We start from the raw sequence: 19,987 nt of genomic DNA, 5'->3' as shown, positions 1-19,987 counted from the left end.
ACTGCCCAAAATGGATCAGTTTTGCTATATTCAAGTGTATGTGCAGATATTTCCATCTCTGTTTTGTTTTGTTCTGGTCCTGAGCTTATGTATATGAAGAATGGGGAGCCTGACCTGATTCTTGCAAAAAGTTCACTTTGACATCTGAAAAACCTAATAGAAAGTTATAACATTGTAAAGAAATATGTGTTTGTATAGGAAATCACCTTAATACAGCTGATTTTTCTTAGGGCCAAATGAGACATTCTTGGTGATATGTAGCATTCAATTACATATCAAGCTGGGGGGAAGATACACTAAGAACAACAACAAAAAAGTCAAGTGGCATATTTGTACTTTAGAGAACTGAAGATAATAATAAGGTTCACTTACATGTTAGTGGGAACCCTGTGTTGAAGTCTTGTTAACTGGGGAAAGTTGTAAACACCTGAGTTCTCCTTTCTAAGAAAACAAGCATTTTCTTTAGCAGTTTTTGGTTTTGGAATGGATTTTTTGTTCCAAACCTGTAGTCTGAGCTGACATAAAATGGCTTCCCCTAACATTTAGCTCCATCTCTCTCTCTCTCTCTCTCTCTCTCTCTCTCTCTCTTTGGCTGCTCTGATGGATAATGTTCTGCTTTCTGCACTTCTGGTTGTGGTTCACGGGTTGCAGGATGTTCTCAGCACATCTCAAGAAACGGAAGTGCTGAGCTCATGGAAATGGATCTGGGCTTGTAGAGAAAAGCATCTCTCCCCTTTGAGAGAATAAGAATGCAGATGCAGTCCTTTGTGAATGACAGTGGCCTCTGCCGCTTCACAGGTAAGAGGCTATGGCTGTGCTATAATTAGACTGACCAGTTTGTGCAAAAAGCGGAACCGACAAGCATAATTCAAAAAAAGAAAGAAAGATCCTGTGAAGGAAACTGGGTCATTTTGAAAATGGACAGCTTGTACGGCTGAGCTGAAATCTGTATGGGGTTTCCAAACTGTGTCATGTACTAATTAATAAGTTACACCAAAGTCAGAAAGAAACTGGCCGGTTGCCCTTCTTACTGAATCTGCATGCAGATTATGTGCTTATACACCACCGTCAGGCCCTCCCTCTTCACTTTTCTTAGTGGCAACTCCTCCTGCATTTGCATCTAAGAAGCCATAAGCCTACCTCTAGACAGTGCTGGTGGTCCTGCCCTTGTGTTTAACAAAGAGATAGCTAGTTGCTGCTTCTGTAACCTGAAGAATAATTGCTGGTTTGGGTGAAAGTATGGGTGAGTGTCCTACAGGCTTGATGGAGTGCTCTGCATCTGTTCTTGCTTTCTTCCCCCCTCTCCATGTACAACTTCCTTTGGTGGTGATCTGTATCAGTAGAGAAGTGTGCAAGCTGCCCAGTCTGCAAACACACACACACATCTTCCACAGGTATGAGACTGTTGATCACAGAGCCAGTCAAGGACTTGACATAGGAGCAAGTCAGAGCTTCCCAAACTGCCTCTGAATTGATGACAAGTTCAAAGCATATTATAGGTGGCTGTTGTGATCCAAGTTGCATCAACCCTACACCCACAAGAAGCGAGACTGTTTTGTTAAGCTTTCAGGCTGTGAAATCATCTAGGCACCTCCAGTTAAGCAGAGAACTTTGGTTAGTAATATGTTACTGGAAAACTTCCTATATATTCAATTGGCAATCCTTTTCCATAGCCTTCTCCAGGTTGGTGGTCTCCTGGTGTGTCGGAGTACAGTGACCATCCCATTTCCCTTTCCAGCATAGTTATTAGGCATGCTGGCTAGTCTAACATGCCTGGAAGACAGATAGTTTAAGAAGACTGCTTTACAGCTACTGTGTAAGGCAGGTCACGTCTATTATCACCATACTGCTGATGGGGTATGGAGTATCTGGCAGGAGAATCTGGCATCTCTTGTTGATATTCCCCACATTTTTTTTAAAAAAAATGTATCAAATTGACATTTTACTTTCCCACAATGCCCCAGAGTTAAATGGGCTTCATATGGATGGGATTTTTGATTTAAACGTAGTTTGATTACACAACTGCTGTATTCAAAATAATTTCCAGAGCACTGAATATATGTTTATATTATTGTCATTGGGACTGGGGGGGGGGCTTACAATTTAAAGTAGTAGCAATACAACTAAAAATATTTTGTGAACTATTCACAGTATCAAAATGTTGCAAATATACACTTTAAAAGCTAAAAAGCAAATAAAAAGATAAAACACACTTACACCATGATTATTAACTCATTTACCAGTTTCATGCTTTAAACATCATTTCAGCACATGGTGTGGAAGGGTGCAATTAAAATCATTATTCAGTCCTAAATGCCATATGTTTATCTGAAGGTCAGAATAAAACAAGTAGACATAGAAATGTTCAGCCTCTCACCATGTGACTGGGAAGCCTTAAAAACTGCTTTTTCTTTCCATTGTTCCACTGAAGCAGAGTGACACAGCTCTTTGAAAACTGCACAGATGTGCAGTACTACGCTCCCATGCATGACAAAAACATTTGAAAGGGTCTTCTTCTTTAACCCTAAAAGTCATGTTCCGTTTTACAGGCCTAGGAGTGATCTAATAGCTTGAATACATACAGGGTGACCAGATGTCACAACCGCAAAGGAGGACAAGGCAGCGCAAAATGTAGGACATTCTAAAAAAATGTGGGACATTACAAAATAAAAACTAAAAATAATACATAAATATACATTTATGCTTCTTAGCCACACTCAAAATGCAGGGCATTTGGGAATTTCTCCTGGACAGAAGGCTGAAATGTAGGGCATGTCCTGGAAAAGGAAGATGTTTGATCACCCTGAATACAGTACATAGTTGGTTCTTTCAGTAGGATGCATATAGACAAGATCTCTAGGAGTTTCATTCAAAACCTGCTTACAAGTATTTTCAACACTTTCAATGGAGGCAACCTGCCTGTAAGGGAACCTTCTGCAGTCTAGTACCCTTCTGTTTTTATCAGCTGGTCAGCTATACTCAGGTCACAAGGCTACACTTTAGGTCTTCCTGCTGGTTTCTTCTTTCCAGTCTGTCTCCAGAGCCCAATATATATATATAACTCTGAAAAGAAAATTTATGATTTTAAACTTTGTGGCATATGACATTTGGTCCCTTCTGGAACAGTCCCAGATCTTTTCATTGGCTATGGTTATAATTTAGGATTTTTTTTAAAAAAAACAACCAGTTTATTTTTTATTTATTTATTTACTCTTATTAGATTGTATGCCATTGGCACAGATGAGTATTTATGTTGTTTTAATTTTTTTACAGTGCAATTAAATTGATGGTGCTGCATAAATAAGTAGATGATGATTATGATGATGATGATGACGATGATAAATTTTAATCCAAGTTTTTAAAAACAATCCCATTTTCTCTTAAATTTTTTATGTTCCATCCCTTGAGTTAGAATCAGGACTGGGTTTTTGAGGTACGAGAATGGGGTTGGCACCTTTATGTTATAATTTTGACTACAGTAAAGGAAGCTTGACATTCATGTATTTTCTTCCTACTACTTTTCCAGATGTACTTTTCAGAACTGCCTGTACTCAATAAAGTCAAAAGCCCGTGGGGCTACCCACATGTTGATAACCAACAGCTTAATTATTACTTCACATGGAAAATTTGCAGGAGTTGAGCCTTTGTATGACCCTAGTTGTAGTAATAGGGGACAAATTGGCATCAGTAGTAGTAAAAAGATAATAAAGAGGAATGTGAACTATAAAGAAGACTTGCTTATCGTATGGGCTTTCCAGATATACCGCATATACTTGACTATAAGTCCATCAAAGGCAGGTTTGGGGACCAAAATTATGGATGTTGATATGACCTGTGGATAAGTTGAGGCTAAAACTTAGGGGCACATAACAAAAGTTCTAAAAGATGAAACAAAGGAAAACAGTGCCAAAAAAACCTTACAAAATTCCAGCAGGTATAACTGTTTGTGCTCACACTAAAGGCTGGATGAATGAGAGAATGGTGTGTGGTGGTGGGGAATCAGTGCTTCTGGGACAGATTATGCTCTTGTCCAGGGGATGGTTCCTTTTTAAATAAAGTACAGTACTTACATTGATGCATGGATAAGTCAACATGTGTTTTAGGTCTATTTTTTCACTTAAATTTATAGACTTACTCAAGACTTATAGACTTAGACTTGACTATATACAATATGTTGTTGGTTGTTTTTGTCACTCTTAACTGTGAATAGGGACAGGCCATCAAATGCTTTAAATATTGTTCTCTTACTGATAGTTTATCAGTGTTATCAGCAGTGTTGATTTTACAAATAATGAAAACAAATTCATATGAGAAGTCGAAGGCTTTCATGGTTGGCATCCATAGTTTTTTGTGGGTTTTTCGGGCTATATGGCCATGTTCTAGAAGAGTTTCTTCCTTCATACGAAATGGAAATCTGGGATAAATGCAATTAAAACTATTAATTTTCTAAGGATGGGAATCTTGAGGCCTTCATATTGCATACAGGTGTCTTGGTTGGTTGGTTGATTCATTGATTTGCAAAAAAAAAAAAAAACCAATGACAATTTCCATGCCTTGGAAGCCTCTGGAAGTGATTATTTTGGCCTTATCACACCATGGCACTATGGCAGCATAATGACACAGCAACACTGCCAGCTATCATGATACTGCATGTTGTTGGTGTCCTGGCATTATCCCAACATAGCACCTTTACAAATGTACAATGCTCCTTTAGTCTCTTGAGTCCTGTTAGTCTCTTGTGGCATAAAAAGGAGGAAGGGAGGGGAGGAAAGAAAAATTTGGCAGAACGTTTAAGACTGTTTATAAGCCCGCTGCTTTACATGCAGTACTTCATACTGAGTACTAGTAAGGGCTTTGGTATAAATCATGTTTATATAGTTGTGGGAGTGGTATAGAATGTAATAGGATCCAGAAAGATGCAAACTAGCACCCTTGCCATAACTTTTCAAAGGGCTAGGTAAGGTGATACAGGTTTTTAAGATCTTTTCTGTAAGAAAGTAATAAAACTGCTTATGAAAAGTCAGTTTTCCTTGGTTCAAAACTCTCTGAGAAGATTTTGTTTGTTTGTTATATGTGCAATAGTGAGGACTCTTTTATTAGTACAGATAAATGTTCCATAGAGTCATTGTCTTTGCTCATATCTCTGCCAATGGATTGGAATTTGTGAATATAATTCAATTCAGCAATTTCTCTTTCTGTTCTTTTTCTATAATTTCCTTGTTCAAGGACTGCAACCTGTAAGTCCCACACTGTATGTCCAGGAAAATTGAAATGTTCTGCAATTGGTTTTTGGGTACTGCCATTTCTAATGTCATATTTCTGTTCATTAATTGTCTTGTGTATGTGACTTGTGACTGTCCTGGATGCCCAATGTAGAACATAATGGATCATTTTTGGCATAGGATGGCATATAGCACATTGGAGGAAGAGCAAGTAAATGGACCTCTGATATTGTGGGTTAATGGCCCCTGTTAATGGCCCCTGTAATGTTACTTCCAGAGTACATATTATTATTATTATTATTAGTAGTAGTAGTAGTAGTAATATTTATACCCTGATCTTCAGCCAAAAGGCTATCAGAGCAGCTTACATTATTTTAAATTAGACATTTCTCTGCCCTCAGGCTTACAATCTAAAAAGACAAGACACAAAAGGAGAAGGGAATGGAAATATGAGGATGGAGTTGGCATGTGGGTTTGTGTCAGGGTATTGTCCTTGTATTGTAATGTGGATGGTAATACACGGACAAGACATTCAGATTAGTAGTAGTAGTAATAGGAGTATGTCCCACCTATCTCCCAATATATGGACTCACAGTGGCATTTGTTATCCTGATGTGATTACTCACTTCATGTTTAGTTTTTGGCAGGCATCAAACATGACATTTCATGCAGACAATTTCCGAAAGTAAATACCATTGTGTTTCTTCTATCCAGAACCTAGAAAGTTGTTTTAGTTACTGTTTCAGTTCAGTTACTGAATTGCAACAGTAATTAGTTACTTTCAAAATATTTAAATGTAATTGTTCAAATAATTTTAACTAATGGTTTAATAATTTTGATATTAAATTATTTAAATAAAAATATTCAAAGGCCCTGCAGAAGTAATGGCTGATATAACTGCATCATTTTTTCTATGATTATTCAGTTCATGCTATTTTTAAACATCATTTGTTTTATTAGTTATTCTTACAATATTGGTTTTGTAATTGTATTGTTTTGGTTGTAAACCTGTCTTTTCCTTTTGGGCAGGAGTGGTAAGATAAACAGGAGGACAGAGAGGTGGATGAGGAAGAGGTGGAAGATGTGTAAAATAATAGTATAGCTGTATAATAGTGATCGTTGCTGGCTTACTTAATTAGATAATATGCACTCAGTGGCAACACATGCACACACATGTCTGATCATCAGGGGGAAAAACTTTGTCAGGACTGGCCAAAATGAAGCATGAACAAGTTTGAGAATTCTCCAATATATACATATATTGTTATTAAACACAGCAAGGTGGTGAGGGAGAGGAAGACAATTATGCATGATGTGGCAAGTGATAAGGATCCAAGGAAGGAGCTGAGTAGAAGATGAGACAAGAAGGAGACAGCGTGACCAGGTAAGCAAGGACAGAGACATGATGGTGGGATGGGGAAGAGGAAGGATGGTAGGGTGGGATAAGGCCACAGTAGCATAGTGGAGGGGACAAGCGGTCATAATGGAGGCCTTTCATGGGTAGGGGAGCACCAGAATTCATTGTTCCTGGTGCATTAGTTCAGGGTTACTGAGATAATGTAGGAAAAGTGCTTCGTATGCTAAAAAATACATTTCAGTGCCAAGTAATTATCAGTAATTATCCCACATAATAACAGTGGTGACAGAATTAAATAATATATATTCTGAGTGCCATTCATCTGAAAACTGGCTTCTGTTTTAAAAAATGGAGCTGAGGACCAATTAACTCCCAGAATGTACAGAAATCTTCCCATGTTTGACATAAAGTCATTTTCTTTTTCAAAAGTCAATTAAAATTATAATCCTATACTTCTCCACAAAAGTAAGCACCACTGAGCTCAGTGGATTCAAGCAAGTTGATATATAGGATGGACTGTATTCTGAAAGACAATGTGATTCTGATGTAGGTTCTTGATGTGGCGAAATTAATAGAAAAGCTCTCTCAGAGAAAGATTCTGGGCTTCATGTCCATGTCAGAGCCAAGACTGTGCATATTTGCAATGCAGCAATCAAGACGTCTCTCTACAAAAATAAACTATAAGGCCCTGAAAATGTCAGTAAAGTTGTCAATGACTTCTCTTAATGGTTAAACACACTGCAAGAAAGTAAAATGCTAGTGGCTCACAGGGGGGAAAAGAGCAGATAGAGATTGCATATTTTGCCTCACATCTCGACTTTTGCAAGGGCTAGATTTGCTTTTTAAAAAATATTAAAGTTGAGAGCCATGCAAGTAAATGGTATAGATTGGCATTTGATGGCATGTCTGGACTCAGGGTAAAACTCACGCAACCATAATTATGGACATACTGTTACATAGAAAAAATAAGCATTATTATTATTATTATTATTATTATTATTATTATTAACCTTTATTTATGAAGCGCTGTAAATTTACACAGCGCTGTACATGCAATCTTTTTAGTTAGACGGTTCCCTGCCCTCAGGCTTACAATCTAAAAAGACATGACACAGAAGGAGAAGGGAGTGGTGACGGGAAAGGGTAAGAGGTCCAGCAGTTCCTCTCAACCTCCGAGGCCTGGACCAAGGCAGATGGACAGGAGGGAGGGCTTGACTTTAAAATGGAAGGTTAATCATTATCCAGGGAAAATACATACTCACAAGTAGGATAATACATATACAGTACATAGCAATACAGGAAATGGATCAATAAACAGTCAACAACAGAACATCAGATAGTAAGCAACAATTATGCGATGTCTGGGAAGGCTTCTCTGAACAGGATGGTTTTCAACTCCGTTTTGAAGCTGGTTAAAGAAGTGATGACTCTTGCCTGTGGAGGAAGAAGGTTCCAGGAGTGAGGGGCAGCAAGTGAAAAGGGGCGAATCCGGGATGGGGCAGAGGAAATCATGGGCTGAGACAGGAACCCTTGACTACCAGAACGGAGGGCCCGAGTGGGAAGGTGAGGAGAAAGAAGGTCTGATAAGTAAGGAGGGGCCAGTCCATGGAGGGCTTTGAATGTCGACAGCAGGAGCTTATACTGAATGCGGAAAGGGAGAGGGAGCCAGTGAAGGGATGCCAACACAGGAGAGATGTGGTCAGAGCGGTGGGTGGAAGTGATAATGCGTGCAGCTGAATGCTGGGCAGAGATTAAAGGACAGAGGTGAGAAAGAGGAAGTCCAGCCAGGAGGACATTACAGTAATCAAGTCGTGAGATCACTAGGGCATGGACCAGGATCTTGGCAGTAGAGGCGGAGAGATATGGTCGGATTTTGGCAATATTGTACAAAAAGAATCTACAAGCCTTGGCTGTGGTCTGGATCTGAGGGATACACGACAGAGAAGAGTCAAAGATAAAGCCAAGACTGCGGGCTTGCAGGACTGGTTGAATGGAAATGTGGTCCACAGAGACAGAAAAGGAGTGTTGAAGGTTGGGCTTAGGAGGAAAGACAAGAAGCTCCGTTTTGGACATGTTGAGCTTCAAACGCCGATGGTGCATCCACTGTGAGACAGCTGTAAGGCAAGACGAGACTTGCTGTTCAAGCCTTGGAGAAAGGTCAGGGGCAGAAAGATACAGCTGGGTGTCATCAGCATACAGATGGTAGGAAAAACCAAAAGAGCTGATGAGTTTTCCTAAGGACAGTGTGTAGAGAGAAAACAGAAGGGGACCCAGAACAGAGCCCTGGGGAACTCCAACAGATAAGGGAACAGGAGAAGAAGTCTGACCCCCAGCAACTACTGCAAAAGATCTGCCAGAGAAGTAAGATCTAAACCAGTCGAGAACAGAGTCTGAGAACCCAAGGTCAGAGAGTATGTCAATTAGGAGACAGTGATCAACAGTGTCGAAGGCTGCAGACAAATCGAGAAGAATGAGAACAGAGTAAAGGCCATTAGCCTTGGCCTGTAAAAGGTCATTCGAGATCTTTGTGAGAGCTGTCTCTGTGGAATGCCTTGGGCGGAAACCAGACTGATAGGGATCAAGGATAGAGTTGGTTTCGAGAATAAACAACCCGTTCCAAAACCTTAGAAAGAAAGGGGAGAAGAGAAATCGGACGATAGCTAGACAAAGAGGAGGGGTCAAGAGAAGGTTTTTTCAGAATTGGGGAAATGAGAGCATGTTTGAAGTCCGAAGGGAAGGAGCCTGTAGAGAGAGAGAGATTGAAGATATGGAGAAGCGAGGGCAGAAAGGAGGGAGCTATAGAGTTTAGAAGACGAGTAGGAATTGGATCAAGAGGACAGGTAGCAGGTTTGGAAGAGTTCAGAAGTGTAGAGAGTTCATCCAAGGAGGCAGGAGGAAAGACAGAAAATTTGTTAGGCGAAGGCGATAGAACATTAAATTTGTTAGGCGAAGGCGATAGAAGATTAAGAGCAGAAGAAGAATCAGGAGTGTATGTTGTCTGGTTAGCATTCCAGTATCATATAGCTATCATTTCTTTCCCCTCCACCCTGAAGGCTTACACAGAAAATATACTCCAGTACTGTGAAAAAGCAAAATGGCGAGCTCTGCCTGATTTACATACAAATTATTTGGTGTTAGGTATTCACAAATGGGGTTCTTCTGTTCAGCCTTTCCTCTATGGTTCCCTCCACTTCTCTCATACCAAGAGTAGGAATTAAAGTCTTTTGAGATCTCTGGCTTTCTAGCAGTGCATATTTTCCAAACATATCTAACCTCCCAGAGGGTCTCCTAGCACTGTGATTCTCTTTATGACTCATTTTAACATGGATGTGTTAAATTGTTGGGTGAACCAGAGAAATGCTCTCCCTTTTACGTGGTCTTTTAAAAGAACCAAACATTTTTCAGAGAGTCGTTTCAAGAATTGCAGGTTGTTGCTTTTCACTTCCATGAAGGAGGGTTCAGAATAATAGGTGTGGTCTGTGTACAAAACCAGCACAAGCTGGCTACAACAGAAGACAAATAGTGTATTTTATTCTTAACCCTCTTACTAGCACTAGCCTCTTTCTATAGCTAGGATCACAGTATCGTACTCCATCTCTTTGTGCTGCACAATGGAAGGAGGTAATATGCTTTCTATTACTTCTTGATCCCTATTTTTATTTTGCAAAAATGGTTGGGGGACAGGAAGGAAGAGAGAAAGTGTTAGTCACAGCTTCTGTAGTCCCACACCATCCTTGCTTCAGTTTTTTCTTCTGAAAACTCTAAATATTTAAGACTGTGTTGCCTCTGGGGAAAAAGGCACATGAAAATTACTGTTTCAGTTAAGCATTTTACACAGTAAAAACACATCTATACAAATGGGTGAAAAAGTACTGCACCAATATCAATCTACAACAGTGGCTCAGCTACACACACACACCTTTCTATATGTTCTGTTTCTCATGGAAAATGCCCCAAATCAAATTCTCCTTCAACGTGCATCCATCACTCTTACCATAACACTTTCTTACCCTGGCAGGGTTGACCCTCATATTTCCAACTGATTAGTAACTGACTTGGAAACAAGTCACTGAATGAATGCTCCACATGACTGCATCAGTAAAAGTCTATACTGTACTAGGTAACTGGAAATGTAACAGTTCAGGCAGGTTGTGGTCTGGTTGGGAAACCCCACCAATTTGGGGTGAGACACTCCACAGACCATGTGCCACCCCTCTTTTATAGGGAGAACCTATAGCAGGTAGAAGGGTAAGGAGGAAATTAAACATATCTATAAAGGTAGGGAGAGCAACATCACAGGAGGTTGTGCATGCTACTTTAGAAGGGACTTTTGAGTTTTGCTAGTTGTGTCATGTGAATAAAACAGTCCTTTGGAGGATGATTGCTATTTTCCAATCCTCTTAAGTCCAGAATGCCTAATTGTCCTGTTATGAGAATTATGCAGATTGATTTAGAGCAGAAAAAACTGAAGACTCTTGTTGCACTTTCAAGCCTAATAAGTTTTATTTTGGCATATACTCTGAAGGACTGCAGCCTATAGTCTCCCAGATGAGCTCTGCTCCACCACATCTTTAGCTCTTTTTATAAAGAACCTGAAGACGTATTTCTTTTCCCAAGCCTTCCCACCATGAAAAATCATTTTTTCCCTTACCCCTTTTCATTGATGACCCTGGAATGTATATATCGACTTCCCCTTCTATCTGGCCCTTTTGTTGTTAGTATTACTGTGTTGTTTTTAATCCTGTTTTTAATTGATTTTATTGGAATGTTTTTATATACAATTGTTCGCCACTTTGATCAAAATTTTGGAAAAGCGGGTTACAAATAAACTACAGTATATTATTATTATTATTATTATTATTATTATTATTATTATTATTATTATTCAGGTGTATGAAATGTTGTCTGAGTTAATAGAGCTCTAAATTCAGTTTGCTTGTTCCAGTTACACAGTGGGTAAATAGTAAATCAATATTCTGTGAATCTCATTGATTCAGTGCATTTACTATTGCTATGAGTTAGATTTAAACCAGATTATTATACACATGCTAAGGTAAAGGATGTAATCAGTGGAGAAAGAAGAAACTGAAATTCCAAAAGTACAAACAATAAATCATTACCTGAGCAGAGAGACATTGTGGTTATAGACAAACAATAGTTGGATGGTAACACAGACATCCTTGCATTGATCATCTGAGGAGTGCATGTAGTGATATAGAAAGCCTTTGCAGTAAGGTTCCCACCCCCAGAAATAAATATGGATGTTTCCTACAATTATTTGCTCCTACAGTACACAGAAATATGGGGAAAGAAATACTTGAAAGCCACTTGTCCATTTTATCATCCTAAAGAAGAGAACTCCTTCTATATCTCTGTTAGCCCATCTTTTTGTGGCCACAATGGTTGTTGGGTAGAGATGTGGACATGTGGCCTAAAAACAAAGCTTTTAAAGTTTAGTCATGGTTAACAGTAAATGGATGAGTTCATAGTTGGCAGGAGAACAGGCTGCCAATTCTATTTGCAACTACGCAGGAATAAATCACATTGATTTCAGTGGAGTTTCAAAATAATTACTGAGATCTTGATTCAGATTTTTAAATGAGCAATGTTGCTCTTTTTCTGACTTTTACTTGGGAGCATTTCTGCTTGTTCATCTGTATCATAATAATTCCTTCACTCATACAGTATTTACCGCCTCTCACAACCCCACCACTGATTCCCAAAGGTCTATACTTAATAGACAAAAGAAAAAGATGAATCCTAATCTTACAACAAAAGCTTTCTTGCCCCATTTTTTAGCTACAGATTACAGTTTAAACCATGAGTGAGGAAACTCAAATGTCCAATCTCATCTTCTGGGCTCCCCAAAGAGCATACCCCTTATTTCCTTTCCTTTCCTTTCCTTTCCTTTCCTTCTCTTTCTAGCATTTGTGTATCACCTCTCAACCCAGGACGGTTCCTGGGGTTATATACTGTGGATAAAAACACTGCAATCATAAAAAGTAGAAACAGAAACCATTTAAAAATAGATTAAAACAACCCTTTCAAAATTTATTTATGTATCCCACCTTTCTCTCAACATGGGATCATTCAAGGTGACTTACAAAATGCTAAAACAAGCTAAAGCTAATATCTGACGATTAAAAGTTAAGACACATTTCAGCAAGTGGTCATATTAAAATGTAATTCATTTTTATGAGTTTAAACCCATTTTAAAAACAGAATAATAAAACTAAAATACTCAGACATGCTCCATTTTTTTTTAAAAAGGGCTCTGCACAACCAATTAACCATGAAATACCAGTTTAAATAAAAAGTTTTTGCCTGCCAGCAAAAGGAGAACAGAGGGAGAAAAAACCATATACAATTAAAACAGAGCAGCCACCCCAGTTTTAGGGAGAGAAGGGAATCTGAAAAAGACTGTTTCAGCTGCCTGTCAGAAGCTCAGAAGGGTTGGAGCCAGACTGACCTCCCTTCCCCAGTGCAACTACAGAGAAAGCCCTCTTGTGTGTACCCATCATGGCATGGTAGGGCACATAATAACATCTCCACTGATGATCTTGCACTTACAAGAGAGGAGGCAGTCTTTCAAATACCCTGGCCAGTGGCCACAAGCCTGCCTAGCCAGTGGTGAGGAATGCTGGGAGCTGTAGTCCAAAGATATGATTCCCACTTCACTATAGAGCTTCTTTATCTTCTTTTCTTTATCCTAACCCTGGTCCTTCATTCTGGATAGTCCTCTACTGTTTGCAAATAGGACTGCTCCAGTACAAAACAGATCTAAATATGGGAGCAGACTTTATAATCATATAATAAAAGAAATACCTGGAAAGGTAGGTTAATGACATACCCACCACAATGTCACATCTGCCCCTTCTCAGTTAAAATATACAAGAGAACAGATGCAATGCTTATGTTTAAAACATTGCCTCTGGTGGAGGGCTTTATAGCTCAATAGTCTTTAAACAACCTCTTTTAAGGCTGTGTAATAGTGAACACAGTGCTGGTCTTCATAGGATTGCATCCTTTGCAGAGTTACTAGAACTGGAGAATGCAAGACAAATAATTTCAGCTCAGTCGTTTTTGCTCTTGGCGACATTTTGTGCTGACACATATTGTGCAGCTGAGCCAGCCTGAAAGCTGTTTCTCCAGGGCTCAGTTTCACCTGGTGGCATGTGCATTTTTATACACAACCCCATGCCATATGGGATTAACACCATTGAGAAGCACTGCATGTGAAGGAAGCCACAGTACTGCTATAGAAAGAAAGGAGGAGAGAAAAAATGCAGCAGCAGCAGCTATTGAAAATTCTATGTTTGATCTGGAGCTGTCAAGTGCAACTAGGCCAGTCTGAAGGTGTGACACATGGCTTGTGTGAAACTGGAACTGTCCTTCATGACTTGTATAAGACAGAGAATGACCTATTTAATGCTAAATTCTAGGGCAGATTCTGCCAGAGTGCACTTTCTGTGAAAACTGTTGCCCCAAAGTGCTCCTTTGCACACTAATTTTTAAAAAGAAAAATCTGTTTTCATTTGTGTTCTGCTGGACTGCTTCTTGTTTCAATGGATTAAATGCCTACTTCTACTAATTGATAATCCACAGCATTTCATTTCTTTATAATTGTCACCAGTATTTTTATTGCCTGGCTAATTCTCATGGAGTTCCCAGATCTCAGGGTTTGGACCGACCCCTTTCTCCAGTTTTCAAGGGAAAGGGGAGACTCAAATAGAACTACAGAGTGTTGCCAGCTTGCTGGTCCCTACTGCTGTAGGCTGCTTTGGAATGGCTGCTGTAGACTCTGTGGCGATTTCACCTAAGCCCCCCAATCCCCTCCTCCTTTCCTCTCTCAAAGTTTTTCCAACTGTGGCAACTTGGTACCATAGCTCAGAGGGGAGGGAGTAGTGAGTATGGGGAAATAATGAACTACCTCTGGATTCACTAGCTCAGGAGTAAGCTAAAAGATTGCTGCTCTGTGGCTTTTCCCACCTTGAATAGTTGAAACCAGTATAATTTTATGTTCTGATCTGGGGCATATGTGGGTTGCATGGCTGTTAGCAAAAAATGTGATACAGGTGTTTCTTCCATTTTCGTTTCTAAAAAGGTGATTGACTCCTTTCTGTTTTAATTCTTAATTCCACCCCTCCCTTTCATCCTCTTGCCCCTTCTCCCTCCCCCTAACTGCTTCCTCTACTCATCTTCCTCATTGCCTACCCTAGACCCTCTTCTCTCTATGTTGCTCTCTTTCTCCCATCCGTCGTCAGCTCCTGGCTAAACTCTCTATTTGCCACTACACGTTTTCTCTTTTTCTTCCATCCTCTACCTCAACTGCTGGTTAAACATCTTTTCCTTCCTTTCTCTGTTTTGCTCATTCTTCCTCCTACATCTGAGAAAGAGAAAGAAAGTGTGGCCAGTGAGGGTTAATAGCAATAGCAATAGCAAGTACATTTCTATACTGCTTATCAGTGCACTTTAGCATTCCCTAAGCCATTTACAAAGTGTAAGCTAACTGCCCCCAACAATCTAGATACTTATTTTACTGACTTTGGAAGGATTCAAGCTTGAGCCACTGGATTGGTATTGAACTTGCAGCCTTATAGTTTGTGAGTGAGTGGCTGCAATACAGGCATTTAATCACTGCACCACCAGGGCTCTTGGTGGTTAACAGCAGCAATTAAAAGCAGAGTTTGAAAAATGTTCTTTGTACTAAATCTCAAATGCGTTAAAAGTCAGTATTTGCAAAACTATTAAAAACTGAACTGAGAAAGGGGGGGGGGGGTTCTTTCCTATTCAGAGTAGGGTTTGGAAAAGCTAGACTACAACTCCCATGAGCTGTACTTGCAAAAGTGTTCAGAATATTGCTGGTAAAGGTTTATTTTCACTGTTCAACACAGAGCCTGTAACATGTCCAACCAAAGACATTCTCATTTGTTAGACTGAGGTCACTCCCTGTGATATCTCTAGCAGGCCATTTCTTGGTCTCTCCTTGATTTTGGCTCTGAAATCTCAGGATCAACAGCACTAAATATTACCCAACAGCACTAAATATTTCAGTTTCTTGTTGGTGGCTCTCAAGCTGTGGAACTCCTTTCCAAGGGAATCCAAGTTAGCCCCCTCCCTGTTATTTTTTTCAGGTGCACAAACACCTTTATATTCAGACAGGACTTTGGCAACTGAGTGACCTCTGAAGAAGGGGCTTTTAGGGGGGAGGGGATGCTGGATCTCTGATATGCTTTCAGTTTAAAAATATAATAATAAATAATAATAATTTGTTTTATTTATATACCGCTATTCCAAAGATCATAGCAGTGAACAGCAAGTAAGCTAATTAGCAAGTAAGCTAATTTGCCCCCACAAGTCTGGGTACTCATTTTAGTGACCTCAGAAGGATGCAAGCCTGAGTCGAGCTTGGGCCCTTTTGCTGGTCTTGAACTTGCAACCTTGTGGTCTTGAGTGAATGGCTGCAGTACAGGCATTTAACCACTGCGCCACCAGGGCTCCTTTATATATATATATTGATTTTGTGGTTGTTTTTAGCATGATAATTTGTTTGTGTTTAAATATAACTCCCAGTTTTTTCACCTGTTATCTGTTACTTAATCATGCTGTGAGCTGCTTTTGGTCCCAGTATTAACAGAAAAGCAGGATTTAAAATAAATAAAGTAAATGAACACTGTCAGAAACAGCATTTCGGGTGAGGGGTTGATCCTGTGATATTTGAAATAATGTTGATAATCAGCTCTGTAAACCAGAAACCTGAAAGAGTCTTGAGTATCCTTTTCTCTCATTTCATAATCCCTTGGCCTGTTCTCTTTTTTGCTGACCTCCTTTCATGCACTGACCCTAGAGCTCTGCTGTACACTTCAAATTGTGCTAAAATTGAAAATGAGTTCACATAATTAAGTAAATTCATGTAATCATATAATTATTACTGGCCCTAGCAAAGCTCCCAAGACAGAATAACGCTGGTTTCTTGGGAACAGTGAAAGAGGGCTTAGAAGTTCCCATAACCATCTTGTTGGCTACTGTGAGAAACAGAATGTTGCATTAGATCCTGGTGTAGTCTAGCAGGACATCTCTTATAGTCTAATGTGAAATGAATAATAGTATATACAACTAAATAATTCAGAATAAAATGTATGGATAAGTAATATTTTCATACAGATGTAGGAGCTACCTCATCCTGAGTCAGACTGTCTAGCCTAATGGTTCCCATACTTTGGTCCCTAAGGTGTTTTGGACTTCAACTCCCAGAAGCCCCAACCAGCTTGGTGAACAGCTATGAATTCTGGGAGCCAAAGTCAAAAACATCTGGAGAACCAAAGTTTGGGAACCACAGGTCTAGCCCTTTATTGTCTCTATCTAAAGTAGGCAGCCTTTTGGGAGCTATATGCTTTTTTTTCTTGCAGCCTGTGATCCATCAGCCAAAGCCAGAAGCAAAAATTGGTCCCAGTGACAGAGCCAATTTCTTGCCCCATCTGGGATAACGTACAGGGTTATATAGTCATCTACATATGAGTTACTGAAGATCAAGTGTTCTAACACTGTGGCACGTTACAGACGGGCCAATAAGACGCCGTCGTTACGCATGAGGGGCGGCGCTTCCTGACGCGCCTTGCCCCTTGCACATAACGAGTACTTCAAAATGGCGGCACCGCCGCATACAGATGGGCGCCGCCATTTTGATGTTGTGGATGCGCAGTGTCTGGACGTCACACGCTGGAAGTGGCGTCATGAGTGCGCGCCTCACACCTTGCGGCGCCTCTTCTGGGGCACAGGAAGAAGTGCCATTTTGGCACTTCTTTCTTGCTGCACCCAGGAACCGCGCAGTTTGGCTGCTGCGGTTCCCAGATGCAGCAACCGGCAACGGCGCAAGACCGCCCGTTTTGGGCTGTCTGTAACGCGTCAATGTTAACCTGACCAGTAATGCTGCACAAATACCATTCACACTATAAGGTGATGGCACTGTAATTCCTCTTTAAACTGTCATGGCTGCATCCTATGGAATTCTGGGATTGGTTATTTAGGGAGGGGCATTTAGAATGCTCAACCAGAGAGATCCAGTGCCTCACCAAACTATATGCCCCATGATTCTATATGATGGAATTATGGCAGTAGTGTGAAGAGGTCCTGGGTCAAAAGCAACCAGTTAAGGCTCCTGTTTTACAGGCGAGGAAGACTGAGGCTGAGAAATGAGCAGTGAGTACAAGTCAACCATACTTTCTATTTTATTAACTGTTGCTATACTTTTGGAGATCAACTGCTGATCTAGCAGAAATTATCCTTAAATCTATCAGTAGATGTTAACCTGATTTCTTTGCAATTCTGCTCTATCCTGAGTGGCAGATGGGCCTTCTGAATGCAAAGCTAGAGAATACATTCAATATAAACCATTAAAACCCTTCTTTTTGGATGTAGGCACTGTAGTTGAAGTAGACTGTATCAATTTAATTTTAGTTGACAAGTTTTGTTGATACAGTCAAAATTTAGCAGGTTGTCATACTGTAAAATGAGATCTAGAATTTCTGTCCACGAGAACCAAGAACTGTAATGTGTGCAAATCCCACTCATTAGTTCTTACAAGGCTTACATTTTCATTTATTTCATGATAAAAACAAGGTGAGCTGGAAGCTATGAGATTGCCAGGTTGGTGGAATTGCTGTTAATTCAACTGCTTTTAATTTAATCCAAATGTCTAAACAAATGAAATATGGGAACTGTTTTTTTTTTAATGTTCTTTCGTATGGTCAGTGATTTTGACAAATAACCAAATGAATGGATTGTTCTAACCAAAGAGAAAGGCTGAAATGAGTTCATGACTGCCCTAGGATTAGCAAATATATAGAAGGAAGCTTTTAGAGTTCAGTGTTCTTCATCCAATTTTAATATATTCAGATGAAGTCTAACCTAATATATGAAAAGATTAGTATTTGAAAATGTGGCTGTTGGCAGAATGCTCTTCTTGTATTTCATTTCTCGTTCTTTGTAAAATGAATGAAAGCAGGTACATATAATAATCTAGGACACAGCAATTTGTGAAAGTATTTTTATACTGGCTTTGTATTGTCTTGCTTTTTCATCAGGCACAAGATTCACGGAGTCATCCCCCCCTTTTTCCCCCTCTCTCTTTCTGTCTCTCTCTCCAGGATTTCATCATGTGCTCTTCAAAATCTAGGAAGAAGTCCTCCCAGTCCAGCCACAGAATGTTTTCTTAGCACCAGACAGCTATCACAAGGGGCTCAGACTGGGCTTCTGATCCAGCAGAAGTGTGGTTGACCCATTGACCCATTCACTGAGGCAATGGACACCCACGTGGACTTGCTGACCGAGCTCCAGCTGCTGGATAAGGTGCCCACACTGGAGCGGCTCCGGGCGGCTCAGAAGCGCAGAGCTCAGCAGCTGAAGAAGTGGGCACAGTATGAAAAAGAGATGCAGCACAAGAAGAGAAAGCATGAGAAGAAGAGAAATGCGGTCAGCTGCAAGAAGGTTTCCTTTGAGGCTAGTGTTGCATTGCTGGAAGCATCGTTAAGAAATGACATTGAGGAGGGTAAGAAGCTGAAAGTTCTGATATCATAATACAGTACATCTTCTTTGTGTTTGACCTTAGAAAAGATGAAAAAAATCAACCTATGTTTCAGGCCATCGTTGGCTGAATTGTTAAAAGAGATTTTGGCTTTGAATCCCCAAGCAGCATGTTTGTATAGTTTTGAACAAATATGTGCTATTTAATTCTTTGGAAGCAGTGTTTTGAGAATAGTGTAGATTCCACATCCTTTCCTTCCATTGATATTATTTTTATATTTATACTGCACCTTGTTCTATTATAATCCATATCTTAGTATTATTTCTATCATTTGATAGATAACAGTTGTTTTTCCACCATCACTGACTTCAAATGTAGTTGTAGTTTGTGGGTTCTCTTAGGCAGGTAGTGGCAGCCCTGGAATGCTTTTTATCAGCTTTGACTGGTATGCCAACTGGGGAAGCCCAATGTTACCACAACCCCACATGCACTGGTGTCAACAAGGTTAGACTGCTGTCATACACTATACATGGGGCTACCTTTGAAGGTTTGTTTGGAAATTTCAACTGCTGCTTTAAGGTATATCTGCTTGGATGTTGTCATGGATGGACCAGTTGGCGTTTAGCTTGCATGTTGTTTATGGTGATTCAGCAGGCATTTATGATGCTAATAGTGGACTCATTGTACACATTTCTAGGATGTTTTCAAGCCCAGTTCAGATTATTGTCATTAAAATCTTCAGCAGTTTAATGTAAGATTATTTGAACTGCCTTCATCCATATCAGTGTACATGCACTTGAGTTTTGGAGAACCTAGTTTGTGTGACTGCTGGTGAAATCAGTTAGATAGACAGGTTCAGGGGATAGTGGCTTCATGGTGGTGGCT

General features: G+C 39.9%; 1 protein-coding gene across 2 annotated transcripts in view; it reads left to right on the top strand.

Annotated features, from left to right (window-relative positions):
• PPP1R16B (protein phosphatase 1 regulatory subunit 16B) overlaps positions 1–19,987 on the top strand; it is a 166,385-nt gene that overhangs the window by 45,569 nt on the left and 100,829 nt on the right. For both annotated transcript variants that reach the window (XM_089518527.1, XM_089518526.1), the window contains exon 2: positions 18,726–19,126. In XM_089518527.1, coding sequence (XP_089374653.1) covers positions 18,880–19,126 — 247 coding nt within the window. In that variant the 5' untranslated portion in view covers positions 18,726–18,879. The remainder of the gene's footprint in view (positions 1–18,725; positions 19,127–19,987) is intronic.

Source organism: Sceloporus occidentalis, unplaced genomic scaffold (assembly GCF_023333645.1).
Source record: "Sceloporus occidentalis isolate IW3139 unplaced genomic scaffold, rSceOcc1.0.p SCAF_3, whole genome shotgun sequence".
Lineage (NCBI taxonomy): Eukaryota > Metazoa > Chordata > Lepidosauria > Squamata > Phrynosomatidae > Sceloporus > Sceloporus occidentalis.
Note: the sequence above shows the minus strand (reverse complement) of the source record. Positions and strands in the feature narration are given on the sequence as shown.